This window comes from Hibiscus syriacus, unplaced genomic scaffold, assembly GCF_006381635.1.
Source record: "Hibiscus syriacus cultivar Baekdansim isolate YM2019G1 unplaced genomic scaffold, ASM638163v2 tig00112347_pilon, whole genome shotgun sequence".
NCBI classification, from domain to species: domain Eukaryota; kingdom Viridiplantae; phylum Streptophyta; class Magnoliopsida; order Malvales; family Malvaceae; genus Hibiscus; species Hibiscus syriacus.
The window spans coordinates 755,104-772,539 of NW_024063308.1; the positions used below are offsets into that span (position 1 = coordinate 755,104).

The following is a 17,436-nucleotide window of genomic DNA, read 5'->3' on the forward strand; positions in this document are numbered from 1 at the left end:
ACACCAATATGCAGTTCCCCATAACTGCATCCATAAGGACTTACCCTAAGTACACAGCAAAGGAGCCACCCTAAGGGAATACCTTGGGGCCTATGAGCATACCAAGAGTCTCCATAGGTCCGTAAGGAATTACCACCTTGATCAAAGTTCAACCTCCATACTCCAGAATCCTACCCATTCAATATCCAATATAAATCAGATTTAATAGTAAACAGTAATATCATGATCGTGATCAAGTAAAATCTCATAAGAGTGGCTATGAAATAAACCACATAATTACCCTTCACCCGTACACCATATGCAGTCCCATGATTTACCCAAGAGAGTGCCTTGGGGCCTTAAAGCCTACCTAAGGTCACCTTAGGTCCCTAAGGAATTACCAGCTTGATCAGAGTTGAACCTCCATTCTATAACCTACCCAAACGATACCCCAATAATTAGTTCATACAATAAACAATAGATTCCATGATCCATAAATCATGAATGATTATATTTTTCATTGAAAACATGTAACAGAGAACACATACCATGTAGTCATAGTTCATAAGCCAGTAAATGAATAATTTTGAAAAATCACGTTTTAAAACAGGTAAAACATTTACATGTTATATAAGGAACACACTACATGATCCAGATATTCTTTGGAGGTACTTGGTATTTATCAGGTAGGGAACCATTAAACTTTTGTAATCTAATAGGATTTCAAAATCAAGATCCCTATAAAAATGGGTTTGATAGCTAACTAATTAATCATTCATTCATTCGGGAAGTGATTTATCAAGATCATACATTATTCAGATAATTTTTCGGATGTAATTGAGTAATCAAGAAGGCATTTAGAATTTTTTACATCAGAGTTATTGAAGATTTAGATATAACATGAGTGTTCTCATTATTTAGGCAATTATGAGTATTCCAAACATTTTAATTTCTGGTGGATTCTTAGTAACTTAATCCAATAAGGGTAAAATGGTAGTTTGCATTATTCTAAATTTATACCGAATTATCATGATTTCGAGTCAAATCGTACTAATCGATCTCCACCCTGTAAAAACTTGTCAATATTCTAGACTGATATTCTTCACGAATAATCACTACTTAATATTGATTACACTTATTGAACTGGTCATTTTCAGAATCACCACTGAACAGAACCAGAGGAGACAATCATGTATTTGATTGTATTATACATTTTTGGGATGTATTAGTATCAAGAATACTTAGCACACTTGAGTTATGCTCCATAACCTTTAGGAATGATACAACATAAGTTTGTTGGTGTTTCTCAAATTTATCCGAAGACATTCACTTATTTCAAGTGGTTAGGATATTTGGGTCACTTTCACACTTGAGGTTACTTCAGTCATCTTAGAGTTTAAGGTATTCTAATCTTTTTTGTGGTTTAGGGGTAATTAAGTCATTTGAATATCAGAGTTATTTTAATATTTCATAGCTCGATGACATTTCGGTAAATTCTTTTCAATCCAAACCTATGTACATTTTCTGGTAATTTGTCAGATATATCCGTTCAAAGTTATTAAGATTTCAAGTATAACAGGAGTGATTCTATTATTCAGGAAATCAAGGGCATTTTAGACATTTGGTTCTTGAAGAATTCTTAGTAATTTAATCTAATAAGAGTATAGTGATGATTTGTGGTATTCAAGATTATATATTGAATTATCAGGAGTTCGAGCCCAATTGAACTTCATATCCCAACACAACGGTTCTTGTTAATCATTCGGACCATGATACTTCTTTATTATTCACTTTATAACTCTGACTACACTAGCTGAACTGATCAATATCAGGATCATCGTTGAATGGATCTTAAGGAGACAAACATGTATTCCAATGGTATTTATTTCATCTCTGTGTTGCAACGGTATAACAAAATGTTGACGTAATGGATTCGTGGTTCAAAACCCTTGTGGCCGGTACAACATATAAGTTCATAATCGTTTTCAGACTTATCTAAGTCATTCACTTAATTATATGTCATTGAGGGTACTTAGGTCATTTAGTAGTCAAGTTTATCCCGATCACTTCAGAGTTTCCAAAGTAATTCAGTCGTTCTCACAATTCAGTTACATACAATACTTCCATTTAGTGTAACTTGGCCATATAATATAGTCATTTTACTCTTCAAGGGTATTTTTGGTAATTTTACACTTCAGGGGTAATTTCATAATTTTGTAATCAACAGGTAGTTTCGTCATTAAAGTTTTTAACGAGGATAAATAGAATTTAGAGATTCTGAGGTTATTTGTTTTTTCAGATAATCAATGAATTTGAAATAATTCTTATCAATCTTCTTGTGTCTATGCAGGTAGTCTGATCCTTATTCAGTTTAAATTTACTTTATTTCTCATTCTGATCGAGTTTAAAAAAATTTACTACACACATGAAACCATATTCAACCATGTATTTACCAATACCAAAATGTTCCATACAACATGTATAAGGTAGTAATATATTTCCTCGATTTATGAACCATATCGATCAATCATTTAAACTCCATTTGATCGTCCTCGAACTGGAATCAAACGTCCAATAATATCTCGACAGAAACGGGGAATAATTACAAAAAATGAATCGAATCAGAAGGTAAAATGTTGAAAATAGCTTACCATGTTTGAATTTGAGGAAACGAACTTCGAATTCATACTCAGGACGTTGAAAAACATAAAATATGACTTCAGAAAATTTGACTTTTTGGGTCAAAGTCAACGGTCATACCGGTCAACGATCAGACTGGTCAATGGTCAACAGTTAGATCTGTTTGGGTCAAGCAAACCCGATTTGAACCGGGTTAGGCCGGTTCAGTCCACCCGAACTAGTTCCAGAAGATTTCCTTGGCTGGAGAAAAGCCCACGCGTGTACGGCGACACGTGGCGGGTGTGACGGCGACGACAGACTTGGGGCGATCAGCCGATTACTCCAACATCACCTAAACAACAACACAATCAAGTTTTACCTATAATTTCATCCAAAAACATGCCAAAACCGAGAAAAATAATTAATCGAAATATCTCAGGCTTACCCACATCGACGATGAGAAAATCGGTGACGACAGAGTGATCCAAGGGTTGGGTTAGGAGCAGACGGCGATGGTGAGTCTAGTGGCAGCGGCAATAAGGCGAGGGGACGATCGTGGAGGCTGAATTTTGCAAATAACCGAGGCGACGGGCGGGAGGTTCGACGGAGCTTCTTCGACTCTTCCACGACGATTAGCGGCCGATTGGAGTCGACCGTTGGTTGGGTGCTTCGTGGTGGCCTGACGCTTCGATTGGAGACGGTCGACGATGCCTTAGACGACCGGAGAAGGGTGGTTTAACGGGGAAAAGTTGTTGGTTTAGGGAAAAGGGTTTAGGGTTCATAGGGGTTTATTTTTCACTAACCCAAAAAGGTTTAATTTAGGGTTAAGTCCCTAAACTTCCCATAGGTTCCAAAATTGAGCTGTAACTTTTAAAAATTTACAATTTGGTCCTTAACTTTCTTTTAATTAAATTTTGGGGTGTTACATATCAGATCCAGATTAATCGATTAATAAATCAAAAACTGGTGGTTATACCAAAAAAATATTTTTGTGTATTTTTAAAATTTAATTGATGGCAAATATACAAAAAATTATATTCTTATTATAAACTAAAATAAATTTTGTGTCATGGAATTTCTTATCAATTTTTTATATTTGCATAACTCACATGTTAAATTAATGTAATGAATTTTTTTAATAATTATAGTTTAATTTAATTTTTTAATAGCTATTTATTTATTTATATTTTTAAAAATTAGATACCAAATATATTTTTAATACTTTATTTTTGGATTCAAGTTTCATTTATATTAACCAAACATGTTTTCTGATTAAAAAAAATTGAAAATGGAAACTATTTTCTAAAAACAAAAATTGAAAATAAAAATATTTTTCTAGAACTAAACTAACCTTTTATGTTTTTATAATTTCACTTATTTTTGTTTTCACTTTCCATAAATCATTTTCAATTTTACAACCAAACATGTTTCTTCAACGTTTTCTATTTTTTAAGAAAATGAAAAATACTTATATTTTCTAAAACCAAACAGACGAATTGTGATGTACACTGTTGACTTAGTTTCATATGGCATTTTCAAGTTGACTGTCGCATTTGTAAAATTAACTACCACATAAATATATAAGCGATCAATGACATAAACCGTGAATCAAATAACTTAACCGATGAAATTTACTATATTAACGACTCAATTTAGTTAAAAAAAATAGGGTCTTAACTGATTTTTTTACTATAATTTGAGGGCTTAAACCATTTTTTATTGGAGTTTGTATTACATTATATGTAATTTAACATGAATATTAAAGTGTTTAAAGTTTGGCTTAATATCACTCTTTTCCCTGAACTTTAATTGATATTTTTGTTTGGTCTATGTACTAATTTTTCTTAGTTTGTCCATTCTTTGATTAGTTAGTTCTCAGAACTACAATTATAGAAACGTGTAAATTTTTTAAACATAAATTTTAAAATTTTTATATTTCTTATATATATATATATATTAGAAACGTGTAAATTTTTTAAACATAAATTTTAAAATTTATATATTTCTTATATATATATATATTATATTTGGAATTGAAACCAAGGTTCTTTTCAACAAATACTGGAATTTTTTTTATCAAGCATAAACACCAACAAGAATAAACATTGAAAACTGAAGCAGTAATAGCATTGGTTTTAAACCTACGAACTTATTAAGTGCACCAAACCATTTTATTCATTTCTGCGATATCATTCTGTCTATATCTGTTCCAGAATAACCTCGGCGCCAGAAACCTTGAACTCCGATGGGACACCCTCCACGTTAAAAGTTTTGACCTTTCCATCAACTACGCAGGCCGACCATCTGTTTTAAACCAACAAAGAAATATCAAAGAAATTATTAGTGTTTCTTTAGTATATGGAAATGATAACGAGTCAGCTTCGATTCGTTGTCTTGAAGAATATGTAAAGCAAAATATAGGTACAATCTAAAACAATGATCTATATGAAATTCTAATAACAAAACCATAGTTGTAGAAGTACCTCTGAGAGCGAGGCCCGAGCAAAGCAGCAAAGAGATCTTTTCCTAATTCCAGGCTCTTGTGGAAGCTTCCATCGAAGTCTCCGTAAAAATCTATATGTAAAGAGGATTAAGGTGTGAAATATGATGCTTACTGACACAATAATGCACTTCAACAGAGAAAAGGCAAGGGAAATGCTGAAATCTTAGCAACATAGCATCAAGTTCAGATTGTGTTAATCTCAGTGTAATGTACAAGATTACACTAACAATTTCACGAGAAATGTCGAATTACTTCCTATTGGGTTCCTTACTTGTTATTTTGCCTGCCAATGGCCTAAAACCATTGCTTTGTCACATGCTTTCTTTCAATTCTTGTTAGCAACAGAACAGAAGAAATATAACTTATTTCTATTCTTCAGTTCAAATTTTTTTATTTGATTTATGTATGCATGTATGTATGAATTACACAATTCTATGGCTCCATAATGTTAAAGATTTGACAAATTTTGCGATTTTAAAAACTGGTATCTTTCTAGAACACAGAGAGAATCACTACATCACCGCTGAAAGATATCTAATAATCAGTAGTACGATTCTTTTTTTGATAAATCCCAACAATAATATAGACTTGTCAACGATAAACTGAACATAATAGGGAAGAAATCCTACAATACATTGTTAACTTGTAAAGACTTACCATATCCTTAGCTTTCAGTTTGCTTGCCCAGACATTCATAACGTAAGGATCATTAACGACAACACAAATGACTGAGTTGATTCCTTTAGCCTTGAACTTATCAATGTTCTTCGTGTAACTAGGCACATGCTGTTGTGAACAAACACCTGTGTGTGCTCCCTATACACAATCCCAAATACAGTATAAATCCAAGTTTTCATTGAATTCTCATTCCAGACAATAACGTCAGAAATAGCAAACTAAACAGATCCACACTCCACTTTCCTTTTTCATTTTTTGTTTGATTTGGGAAACCGAGTTTGAACTTTGCTCTTTAAAACACGAAAATCATGCAACTTATATAATCCAGACTTTTGACCCTAATTTGATGGTATGCCTCTAATCTAATGTTCTTGTTGCACTGAAAACTTGAATCGTTCTTTTTTATCTTACAGTTATGTGAGCTGTTTACAGAGGAAAATTTTCTTTCATGGGTCCAATAATAGGTTTGGTATCTACTGTGATAGATTTTTGGTAACGATTTTGTAGTGCCTTTGACAAGATAGTTAAAAGTTTACGGTTAATCTTTATTGAAATTTGAAGCTGCAATATGGTTTGTATGACTTGCTCGGAAAGTAAAAGTTTTTGGAGGCAAAGTGACGTGTATGGAGGGTCGAATCTATATCTTATAGATTTGTGTTAAAAGCATTCTATGAGAATATAAACACTTGGTAGAACTCTTGGTGGGTGAAGCATGTTTAATTAGGAATGGAAGAACGATCCGAACCCGACGGGGAAACTCGAAACCCGGCTAAGTTCGGGTCGGGTCGGGTATCGGGGTAAAATTCGGGGATTTTTTTGGGTTCGGGTTCGGGGCAAGGTATCCCCGCCCCACCCCGTCCCGATTATATATATATATAATATTTTATATATTTTATATTAATTATATATAATAAAAACAAAACATTTAACTTAGGAATCCTCGCCCCACCCCACCCCGATTTTGGATGACTTTATTTGACTTAATATTACGTATGCATATTCGTTGTATGATTTGAATATCGGAACAAGTTTGTATTTAATTATGTATGTGTTTTATTTTGGAGTTTAGACAATTATTTAAAGTTGGGTTTGAATTTGTGACTGTAGTTTAAATTGTAAATCATGTAGACTAATTTTCCAGTCTTTTGTGATCGTTTTTTCTATTTTTTTATGAAAACTACGGTTGCTCGGTTTTTCTCGGGATCGGGTACAACATTTCAGGTCGGATTTGGGGACGGGACAAAAAAATCTCTGACGGGGCGCCCCGATAAAAAACTCGACGAGGATGGGGATTCATTTCGGGGACGGGGACGGGGGGAGCGAAACCCGCCCCGAACCCGCCCTGTTGCCATTCCTAAGTTTAATAATGGTACACCAGGCTGTGGGGAGTCTTTGGCGATGTCGATTGCAGCGTTGAAGTTGGAGTGGTGTTGTGGTTATTGAGATTGATTCAAATATCAAGATGTGTATGTTAATATGAGTTTTTGCAATCGATGGTAATCTAATGCTTTGAGATCGTGTTGTGATGACGGTGTGTACACTGATGAATCGAACTATATTTTTCAAGGATAGCCAACGTTCTTGTTGATTCATTAGGAGTTTGGCATGTATCTTTGTGTGATAGTATTTGGAGGCCAAATGACTCTTGTTTTAAGCAATCTTATATAGTTATTTCTGTATATAGTCAAAATTTTCTAGGTAGTGTTTTAGTTATGCTAGCCGTTTGTTTTGTTTAAGAGTTTGAACTTAGTGTGATGCTTTTCTCATGCACTGCCATTTTAGCTTTATTATGTCATTGTTTGGCTTCATTATAATATTATTGCTTTGCGGGAAAAAAATGTAATCCAAACTTTTGATTATCATACTCGAGTAGGACACCTACATCAGACATATTTGGACATGAATATGGGATCATAATCATCCAAACATATGTAAAAGCTTGAAAGAAAAATTATCCCGGAATAACATACTTCATATCCGACACTCCATATGAATTCCGGGCAACACAGAATGTGCTAACCACTAACCAAATGTAAGGGTTCATCTAAGGATGAAAACACGATTTAATGCCTAGGGAGCGATCTTATAAGATTTTTTATGGTGAAAACAAATTATCAATGAAAAATACAAAGAAAATATCTAAAATATATAATAATTTAAAATTTTCAAGAGGACAACTACCCCTACCCGCTCAGACCTTCGATCTATCCCTGGGTTCATCCACATTCTTCTTTAGATACTAATAATCTGCTTTTTTATATTAAAATATAGGGTAAATTACACGGGAGACCACTAAACTATGGTCATAAATCAATTTTGCCACCAAATTATTTTTTGTCTCAATTTAACCACCAAACTTTTTAATTGATTCAATCAGACCACTCTCCGTTAAAAAAAACGGAAGTGCTGACGCATCCGTTAATAAAAAAACGGAAGTGTTGTCGTGTCCGTTAATAAAACTGGCATAATTATATATTTGGTCCTTAATATTTACATATTCTATCAATTTAGTCATTATTTTAATTCAATTAAATAAATTTAACTATCTAATTAGAACATGACACGTGTCAATACATGATTGGAAGATTTTATTTATGAATTTTAAATTATTTAAATAATAATTTTTTAACCAATCTGATGGTGACACGTGTCACCACCAGATTGAAATTGAAAATTGAAGAACAAAGATGCAATTAGGGAGGATCAAACCTGCATCCAAGGGGAGAGAAGAGTAATAAGGCGCCCAAACCTCTGGGCCAAAGCTCCCCAATGGCTCTAACTTACAACAACTTACATTTGACTTGTACGATCAAACAAATTATATGGTTAAATAAATTTCAGTTCTATTAATGGTTACATGAAAAAAATTTCGGTTAATTCGATTCGTTTAATAATTTTCAAATAAATTTTGGTTCGATTAACGGTTAAGGAAAAAATAATTTATTTTATTCGGTTAATAATTTTCAAATAAATTTCGATTCGATTAACGATCAAATAATTTTTGTTCGATTAATGGTTAAAGAAAAAAAAGCGGTTGATTTGGTTCGGTTAATAATTTTCAAATAAATTTCGGTTCGATTAATGGTTAAAGAAAAAAATTAGGTTAATATTTTTCAAATAAATTTTGATTCGATTAACGGTCAAATAATTTCGGTTCGATTAATGTTAAAGAAAAAAATCGGTTAATTTGGTTCGGTTAATAATTTTCAAATAAATTTTGGTTCGATTAACGGTCAAATAATTTTGGGTCGATTAATGTTAAAGAAAAAAATTCGGTTAATTTGGTTCGATTAATAATTTTCAAATAAAATATTTTTTTTTAATCGCTAATCGAACCGAATTTTTTTTCTGTAACCATTAATCGAACTGAAATTTATTTAACCATATAATTTGTTTAATTGTACAAGTCAAATCTAAATTGTTGTAAATTAGAACAATTGGAGAGCTTTGGCGCAGTTGTTTGGGCGCCTTGTTACTCTTCTCTCCCTTTGGACGTAGGTTTGATCCTCCCCAATTGCATCTTTGTTCTTTAATTTTCAATTTCAATCTCCTGATTGGTTAAAAATCATTATTTAAATAATTTAAAATTCATAAATAAAGCATTCCAATCATGTATTGACATGTGTCATGTTCTAATTGGATAGTTAAATTTATTTAATTGAATTAAAATAGTGACTAAATTGATAGAATATGTAAATATTAAGGACCAAATATATAATTATGCCAGTTTTATTAACGGACACGTCAACACTTCTGTTTTTTTAAGAGTGGTCTGATTGAATCAATTAAAAAGTTTGGTGTCGAATTGAGACAAAAAATAGTTCGATGGCAAAATTGATTAATGACCATAGCTTGGTGGTCTCCCGTGTAGTTTACCCTAAAATATATAGTAAAATTTTCCTTTCAAAATTTTCATTCTGTAGACAAACTAAATAATTCACTGCTATTTTCAACATTTTAGGAAATAATAATCATAGAGAGAAATCCTTCCGAATTTATTAACATACATTTTTAATCTTTGAATTTTCAAATACAATCTCATAAAATCAAATTTCATTTCTCACTCTCCACATAAGTAGAAAATCAAACTGTCAAAAAAAAAAACAACATGCTTTAAAAGTTGACGGTCGTTTGAACTAAATGTTAACCTACTAGTTGGGAATATAATAAAAGAGTGAAATGTGATGCTGACAGACACAATAATGTACTTCAACATAGAAAAGGCAAGGGAAAAATGCAAAAATCTTAGCTGCATAGCATAAAGTTCAAATTGTGAACTTCAAGGCCCTTAAGGTGAATATTCTATGGCAAGTGATGAATGGATTCTTGACTTTACTAACAATTTTAAGTTAAGTAACAATTAGAACTTGTTTGCACTGTACAAATTTGTGTATGTAGGTATAGTTTTATGTGGAATATAAAGCCTCTTGTAAAGTCACAAATATTGTTATAATAAAAATATATATATTAAATGGGATTGTTAAAACCTATGTTGCACGGGTATGGCAACCCAATGTCGTTTAAAGTACCTAATACGTTCCCGAGATGGGTACGTGACGTGTACGTCTTGGTTACATATCTGGGACGTCCCATGTTGAAGGGTACGACTAGAATTAGTTGGGTACGTTGGAGGGATTTAAGGGGATGACGCTTAATGTTCATACACGTACTCTGGGTTATTTTCGAGATTTAAATTAAAAAACGATAAAGATAATTTTGAATAAGAAATTGAAGTTGATTTTGAATATAAAAGATCACATAATTATCTTTAAAGAAATTGACAGTCATTTGAGATACACATTAACCCGGTGGTTTGAATATAATAAAAGAATGAAATGTGATGCTTACGGACACAATAATGTACTTCGTTAGAGAAAAGATAAGGGGAAAATGCTGAAATCTTAGCTACATAACATCAAGTTCAAATTGTGAACTTCAATGCCCTTAAGGTAAATACTCTATGGCAAGTGATGAATGGATTTTTGACTTTATTAACAATTTTCAATTAAGTAACAATTCGAACTTGTTTTCAATGTACAAATTTGTGCATGCATGTATATGTTTATGTGGAATATAAAGCCTCTTGTAAAGTCACAAATATTGTTATAATAAAAAAAATTAGATGGGATTGTTAAAACCTATGTTGCACGGGTATGGCAACCCAATGTCGTTTAAAGTACCTAATACGTCCCCGATATGGGTACGGGACGTGTACATCTTGGGTACATATCTGGGACGTCCCATGTTGAAAGGGTACGACTAGAATTAGTTGGGTACGTCGGAGGGATTTACGGGGACGACGCTTAATGTTCATACACGTACTTAGGTTATTTTTAGATTTAACTTAAAAAATAATAAAGATAGTTTTGAATAAGAAATTGAAGTTGATTTTGAATAAAAAAGATAACATAATTATCTTTAAAGAAATTGTCTCGAATTTAAATGTAACACCCCGAATTCTGGGTTAGTAGTTTCAAGTTGACCCCAGTAGATTTTAGATGAACTATTAGTCCATTAAGAAGCATTGAGCCAAGTTTGGGCTTGAATTACCCTAAAAAGGGTATTTTTTATTTGGGATCAAAATATGAAGGACCAAAGGTTTAATTATCCCATTATTGAAAAAAAGGCTAATATCTTGGGATTTTATTTAACTTTGGGCATGAGTTTTTGTGGAAGGAGGAGAATTTTCATCATTCTCTTCTCTTCATTCTTTTTTCCTTCTTTTCTTTTCCCATATTCTTCTTCAAGCTTTATAGATCAAAGATGGTGGTGGTAAGAACTTCTTTTATGTTCCATCTAGCTTTAAATCAGTCTTTAAGTCTTCTAGAAACATTGTTTAAGGATTTAGAACCTTGCTTTTCTTGTTGACTAGAGAAAGTGGGTATAAAGTGCTCAAGTTCAAAGGGAGAGGAGAAACCGAGTGTAGTTGAAGAAAAAAAAGCTTCCCTTCGAGATTCTAGCATCAATGTAGTGTATTTTTAATCCTTTGTAGTGTTAAGGCTTTCATAATCATAATCATGACCTTTTAGTGGCTTAGATTGTGTTTTTAGGGTGCTATATGACCTAAGTAACTTTCCCAAGCTTTAGAACATGATTTAGGACCAAACTAAAGTGTTTTGGGAGGATTTTTGGGTATCTACCGAGCCTAAGAAAAACTTTTCTAGGTTTTAGTATAGTTACTGTAAGAATAATATCGATACTGAATATCAACACTCGTAATAGTAGTACTAGTATTGGAAATAGTAGTACCCGTACTGAGAGGATTAGTAAAAAGGAAGATATTTTTTGTACTGATACTCAAGGGGTATCGATATTGGACTAAGGGTATTGATACTACATATAGGGTATTGATCCTACCCATTTTGGATGGTTAAAATTTGACTTCGTTAAGGCTCGTAAGAGTTAAGGATGACCCTTAATGGTGAGACTTAGTCCGTGAGGGACTTAAATGACAATAGGTGGCTAGAAACACTTTTAGTAGTGAATTACGAATAAAATAACCATATTAGGCGTAATATTTTCAATTATCTTCAATTAAACATGTAGAAACTCATTTTCGTCTGGACTTAAATTCATTTTTATTTTATTTTGTTTTTGTTTTAAAATTATTTTAATTTCAAATATATATAGTTTACAATGTTAAGTAGCATTAGCTTCGATTAAAAAATACTAACTTTAATTTACATTTATTTTCAGATCCATGATGGGCAGCTTAATACAAATCAACAGGCTCAATTAGCGATACCCAAAAGGCCCAGAGCGCTTGGGGTTTGTAGGAAACCCTAGTATGAGGAAAAAGCTAGCCACTGCCAACACCAGGTCATCAGCCGCGGCCTCTTCAGCTTCCACGCACGTTGGTGCTCCCTCGCTCAAGCTTTAGCCACCCGTGCCCTCTGACAGTGGTTCCTCGCTCAGCTCTCTCTCACGCTTCACCTTTTGGCCATTCTGTACGAGGATTATATAAAACAAAAAGAGGTTTTTTTTATTAAAGGGCTTCTCTTAACTTAGGATTTGTTTAGTTGAGGAATGTGAGATTTTTATAGAAATGAAATTTATATTTTTCGTTTGGTTGGTCGAGAATATCATTTCTGGTAATCTTACATTATCAATAGTAGATTTTTTGGGGTATATTACAGAGAATGTAATTACCTCCATTTCTTAGGTATTATTGGATTACCGACGTTTTTGCTAAAATGTCCTTAAATTTTTTTTCTTTCAAAAATATTCTTATTCTATCACTGAATAATAAAAATTCTACGAAGTTAAATTAAAAATTTATCTTTAAACTATTTTAGATTTATAAAAAAATCTATAATTAAAATTTTATATGAAGTTCAGGTGTTAAAATAAAATTTTACCATTTCATTAAACCTTTTTATATTTTTAATTTTATAAAAAAATATATAAATTTTATGAATTTAATTTTTTTAAAGAAAATATATAAATATTTTTCAACTTGTTAAAAAATAAATATATAATAAGGATAATTTGGTCAAATATACATTCCAATAATCTTTTATTTCTTTAATCAAACACGGTAATCTTATATTCCCGCTAAACAAATCAAACACAAAATACAACATTCACAGTAATCTTATTCCCTGATAATCTTTTATTCCTACTAATAATCTTAATTCCGTGAACCACACACATCACACAAGCCATATCAACGGGGCAAGTTCGCTCATTTCCCCTCGTCTCACATGCAAAACAAAAAACAAAGGTCAAAAGTTTAAAAAAATGCCTTCATAATTCTGAATGGGGATACGAAAAGGGAGGGAGAAACCATTCTCAAAGAAAAGGAGAGATTTTCAAAACCAAGAACCCATCACCAATGAGAAAACTCATCGAGCAAAAAAAAAAGGAGCAAAATCGAGAGAGGCAAAAAGTAAGGCTGTATAAAAGATGAATCCTACCTTTTTCCTTTGTAGCTGTAATACTTAATTTTGTCTAAACATTTCAAATCGACTGCAAAAGATCGAATACAAATTAAAGATGTTCGGGTATTGAGATCGAATTAATTCAATTGCCATTGGCGGGGGAAATAAAAATTAGTTCGTGGAATATTTGCATTGGATTAATGGGCTTTGAGAAATTTCCGACATGCATGGGGTGAGTCCTCTTATGGGTTTCGGTTTAACCATTTTAGAAGGGGGTTTTTCTGTTCCTTTGTTTTTTTTTCTCGAGTTGATTTTTTGCCCGCCATGGTGGTGGCCGGTGAGAGACGCTGCCAAACACGGCGGTGAGGGCTAGGCCTTTTCGGCCGAGAGGAGGAGTTGAAGTGAGGTAAGGATCGTCCGGTCTCTCGGCTCGGGGTGGGGGTAACCAATCCGGCCACCCATATTTTGGCCACCGTTTGGGGGGTAGACGGCGTCGGCGTTTGTCTTCTTACTTTGGGGGTGCAGCGCCGTCGGATATAGAGAGTGAGATGATAGTAGAGAGAAAGAAGGAAAGATGAGGTGGAATTTGCTTTTAGGGTTTGGTGTTTCTTTTAACCAAAAATACAAAATAAGGCAGCCTGGTAAAGCTTTTGGGTTTTTCCCGCATAAGACCTCCCAGTTTTGACGGCTTTTCACGTTTTATTAACCATTTTGTGGTTAAATCACTCTTACATCCCTATATCTTTAGCAGCTTTTTGCATTTTAGTCACTAATTCGTGGGTAAATCATGCATTGGCTCCTCATATCTTTTGCCGAATATTTACAATTTGGCCACTTATTTTCTCCCCTTTCTTATTTATTTTGATTTGGAGCACACTGGTTGTATTTTTTTTATAATTTTGGTCACTTATCTATGTGTTATTTATTTTGATTTTGACATGCTACTTCTGTTTTCTTGCATTTTAGTCACTTTTTATTTATTTATTTATTATTGCACTAATATTCGATTCGATCTTATGGTGATCCGATTCAGGTTACGATCCGCATTATCACGATCCGGACTTTACTAATTCCTAATAACTAACTTTTCTAACTTCTAACTACTAACCACTAATTTTTAATTTTATGTTCAAATCATCGTACGAAATTGCGACGACTAGCCCCAGGGTACGACTTACATTATTTACAGTCCATATTAAATATTAAAATTTCCAATAACATTTTATTTTCATTGCTTTATTTATTTTTTTATTTAATTTTTATGAACTTTAAATTTGTGTAATTTATTTTCCTTTATTTTATTTTAGCCCATAAATTTCCATTTACTTTAATTTTCTATCTTTTTACTCCTACCCTTTACTTTTCATTAATTTCATTTCATTCCTTTAATTATTGCACTTTATTTTCTGTTTATTTCATTTTTTCCCTTAAATTCTAATTATTAATTTTTTTTTGCATTTTATTAATTTAAGCTTTAATATATGTTTTCTTTTATTTTGTCCTTTATTTAATGAATTTTAATTTCAGCTTTGCATTATAAATTTATTTCAATTTAGTCAATTTTAAATGTGTTAATTGCTTTTAAATTTGTCTTTAATTTCAATACCTTTAAATTTAGCCCTAGAATTTTAGATTTTAAATTAAACACAGATTTAGATTTATATATTTTAGTCCCTAACCTCTTAAATATTTGATTCATAATTAATCTTTAATTTAGGGAATTTTTAATTTGGTCCCCGCTTTTGCTCGAGATTCCATTTTAATTATTCGAATCAATGATTGAGTAAAATTAATTAGGATAAGTATTAAAGCCTTCACTTTAGGTCTAATTTCATTTTAGTCCTTTAATTTAAGGGAATTTTAATTTGGTCCCTACTTATGTATGAGGTTCCATTTTAATTATTCGATTCAATAATTGATTAAAATTGATTATGGTTAATATTAGAGCCTATATTTTTACATTTAATCCCCTAGGTTATTTGAATTTCATAATTTGACACTTTAAGCTAGAGGGAAGCCCTTAATTAATCCATTTAATATAATTAGGTTCCATAATTGATTGTTTGGTTGTATTTTTTTAAGATAAGGCAATATTCATTTATTAGGGGTTAGTAGTGTATCTCCCTCTTTTGCCCGAGGGTGACTGCCTTTGATTCCCGAAGTAAATCAATATCCTTTTCAAAACCCCACATCATGATTTCCAAATTATTTAGGCAATGTTTATTTATTGTGACTAACAACGAAGCTTCCCCTTTTACTTGGGGTGGTCGGCATTAGTCTTGGTGAATTAACATTCTTTTTCAAAATATGCATACATAGTGATTTTTAAATTAAATAGAATTTCGAAATCAAAATTTCCGATTTTAAAATATAGGGTAATCGACTAGGTACCAAATTTGGGCGCTGTGGGGATGCTAATCCTTCCCCGTGCATAACTGACTCCTAAACTCGAGTTTTGATTTTGCAGACCAAAATGTGGTATTTTTGATAAAATAAAATTATTTTATTAAAATTACCTGATTTTAGGTGTTCCAATATCACCTTAAAAATGATTCTTGGCTACTCTCATCTTTTCATAAAAACCTTTATTTTCTAAAAAAATGTTGAATTGATCTTCCCATCAAAAATCAGTTACAACAGCTTGGCGACTTCGCTAGGAAAATTTATTTTTAAAACAAAAAGAGAGTCGAGCCATGAATTAATTATCCTATATTTTAAGAATTTGAAAATTTGAGTTCGAGTTTATTTAATTCGTGATTCACTATGTTTTTAGAAAAACCGAAAAAAAATTCTCTTTGGTTAATGATTTTACTTATTTGAATATAAATAGGATTGTTGCATATCATAGTTTTATACCCGAGCTTTGTCCCGATTCACCTAAGTAGTGGGAAATGTTACACCATCAAGGAATACTGTTTTTCTTTGTGTAGGTCTCGTAGAGTACCTATGGACTGTCAAGATATTGTTTTCCTTGATAGTCATTTAGTGATGTGATCTCCTAGACTTAATTTGATCTACAAAGTCTGTAATGGGCTAGGATCAGAGTCCTTATTTACCTTACCATGTTGTAAGGACAGTTTGAGAACCTTTTTTAGAACCAAACTTCATGTAGATAATTTAGTAAGCCTACCCCTCTAGAGTCATGTGGATATCTTAAGAGAATTAGAATGCATTTGGTTTGGGTTCTAAATTCATTCGTGTTTTATTCATTGTATTTATGGTTTATTTAATCATTTTTCTTACACACATTTCTTTTATTTGGTTATCATTTTATCTTTACTAACCCTTTTTTCTTTTGATTTAACTATTTGCCTTGTTTTTTTGTGTGTGCATAAACATGGTGTTAATTCCTGGATTAATTATCAAATTATAGATTTTTCAATACAACAAGTCATAGGAAGGGGTATATAGAATTAATTTCTATTTGTTTTGACATATTGAGACATTGTGTGTTCTTTGAAAGTTTTTATAGGATAATTACCTTAGGATTAACATGTGTTTCATACATGTCATGTCATTGAAGGTATTGATTTATGAGTTAATAGTCATATTAGAAAACTTTCAATACGACAATGTCACTCGAAGAGGTAGAATAGAACTACAATAATGCATCAATGGTCCAACAGGGTGCTCTAAAAAGTAGCCGAAGAAGGTACACCAAGTTAGAATACATGAAGCTCAAATGATGTAGTAGAACAAGCTTTTCAAGGATGGTACAATAATATTGATACAACTAGCCTGAAATGAAGTAATATATTTGAAGTCATCAAGCAACAA

The 17,436-nt window shown here is 32.2% G+C and overlaps 1 protein-coding gene across 1 annotated transcript; it reads right to left on the bottom strand.

The window, feature by feature from the left end:
* Window positions 1-4,780: 4,780 nt before the first annotated feature.
* LOC120178361 (peroxiredoxin-2F, mitochondrial-like) lies at window positions 4,781-6,090 on the bottom strand. The gene is made up of 3 exons (XM_039184221.1): window positions 5,759-6,090; window positions 5,082-5,176; window positions 4,781-4,902 (listed from the first exon to the last, which is right to left on the bottom strand). The coding sequence occupies exons 1-3, from the start codon at window positions 5,795-5,797 to the stop codon at window positions 4,797-4,799; spliced, it is 240 nt and encodes a 79-aa protein (XP_039040152.1). The 5' UTR covers window positions 5,798-6,090; the 3' UTR covers window positions 4,781-4,796.
* Window positions 6,091-17,436: the final 11,346 nt, after the last annotated feature.

What these genes read in the sequence shown, in the direction of transcription:
- LOC120178361 (XM_039184221.1), bottom strand. Translation starts at nt 5,797, where the DNA reads ATGAATGTCTGGGCAAGCAAACTGAAAGCTAAGGATATG. An exon ending in AACTGAAAGCTAAGGATATG is followed by an intron (nt 5,177 to 5,758) that starts GTAAGTCTTTAC and finishes TCCTCTTTACAT; the next exon opens with ATAGATTTTTACGGAGACTT. An exon ending in CTCGGGCCTCGCTCTCAGAG is followed by an intron (nt 4,903 to 5,081) that starts GTACTTCTACAA and finishes GGTTTAAAACAG; the next exon opens with ATGGTCGGCCTGCGTAGTTG.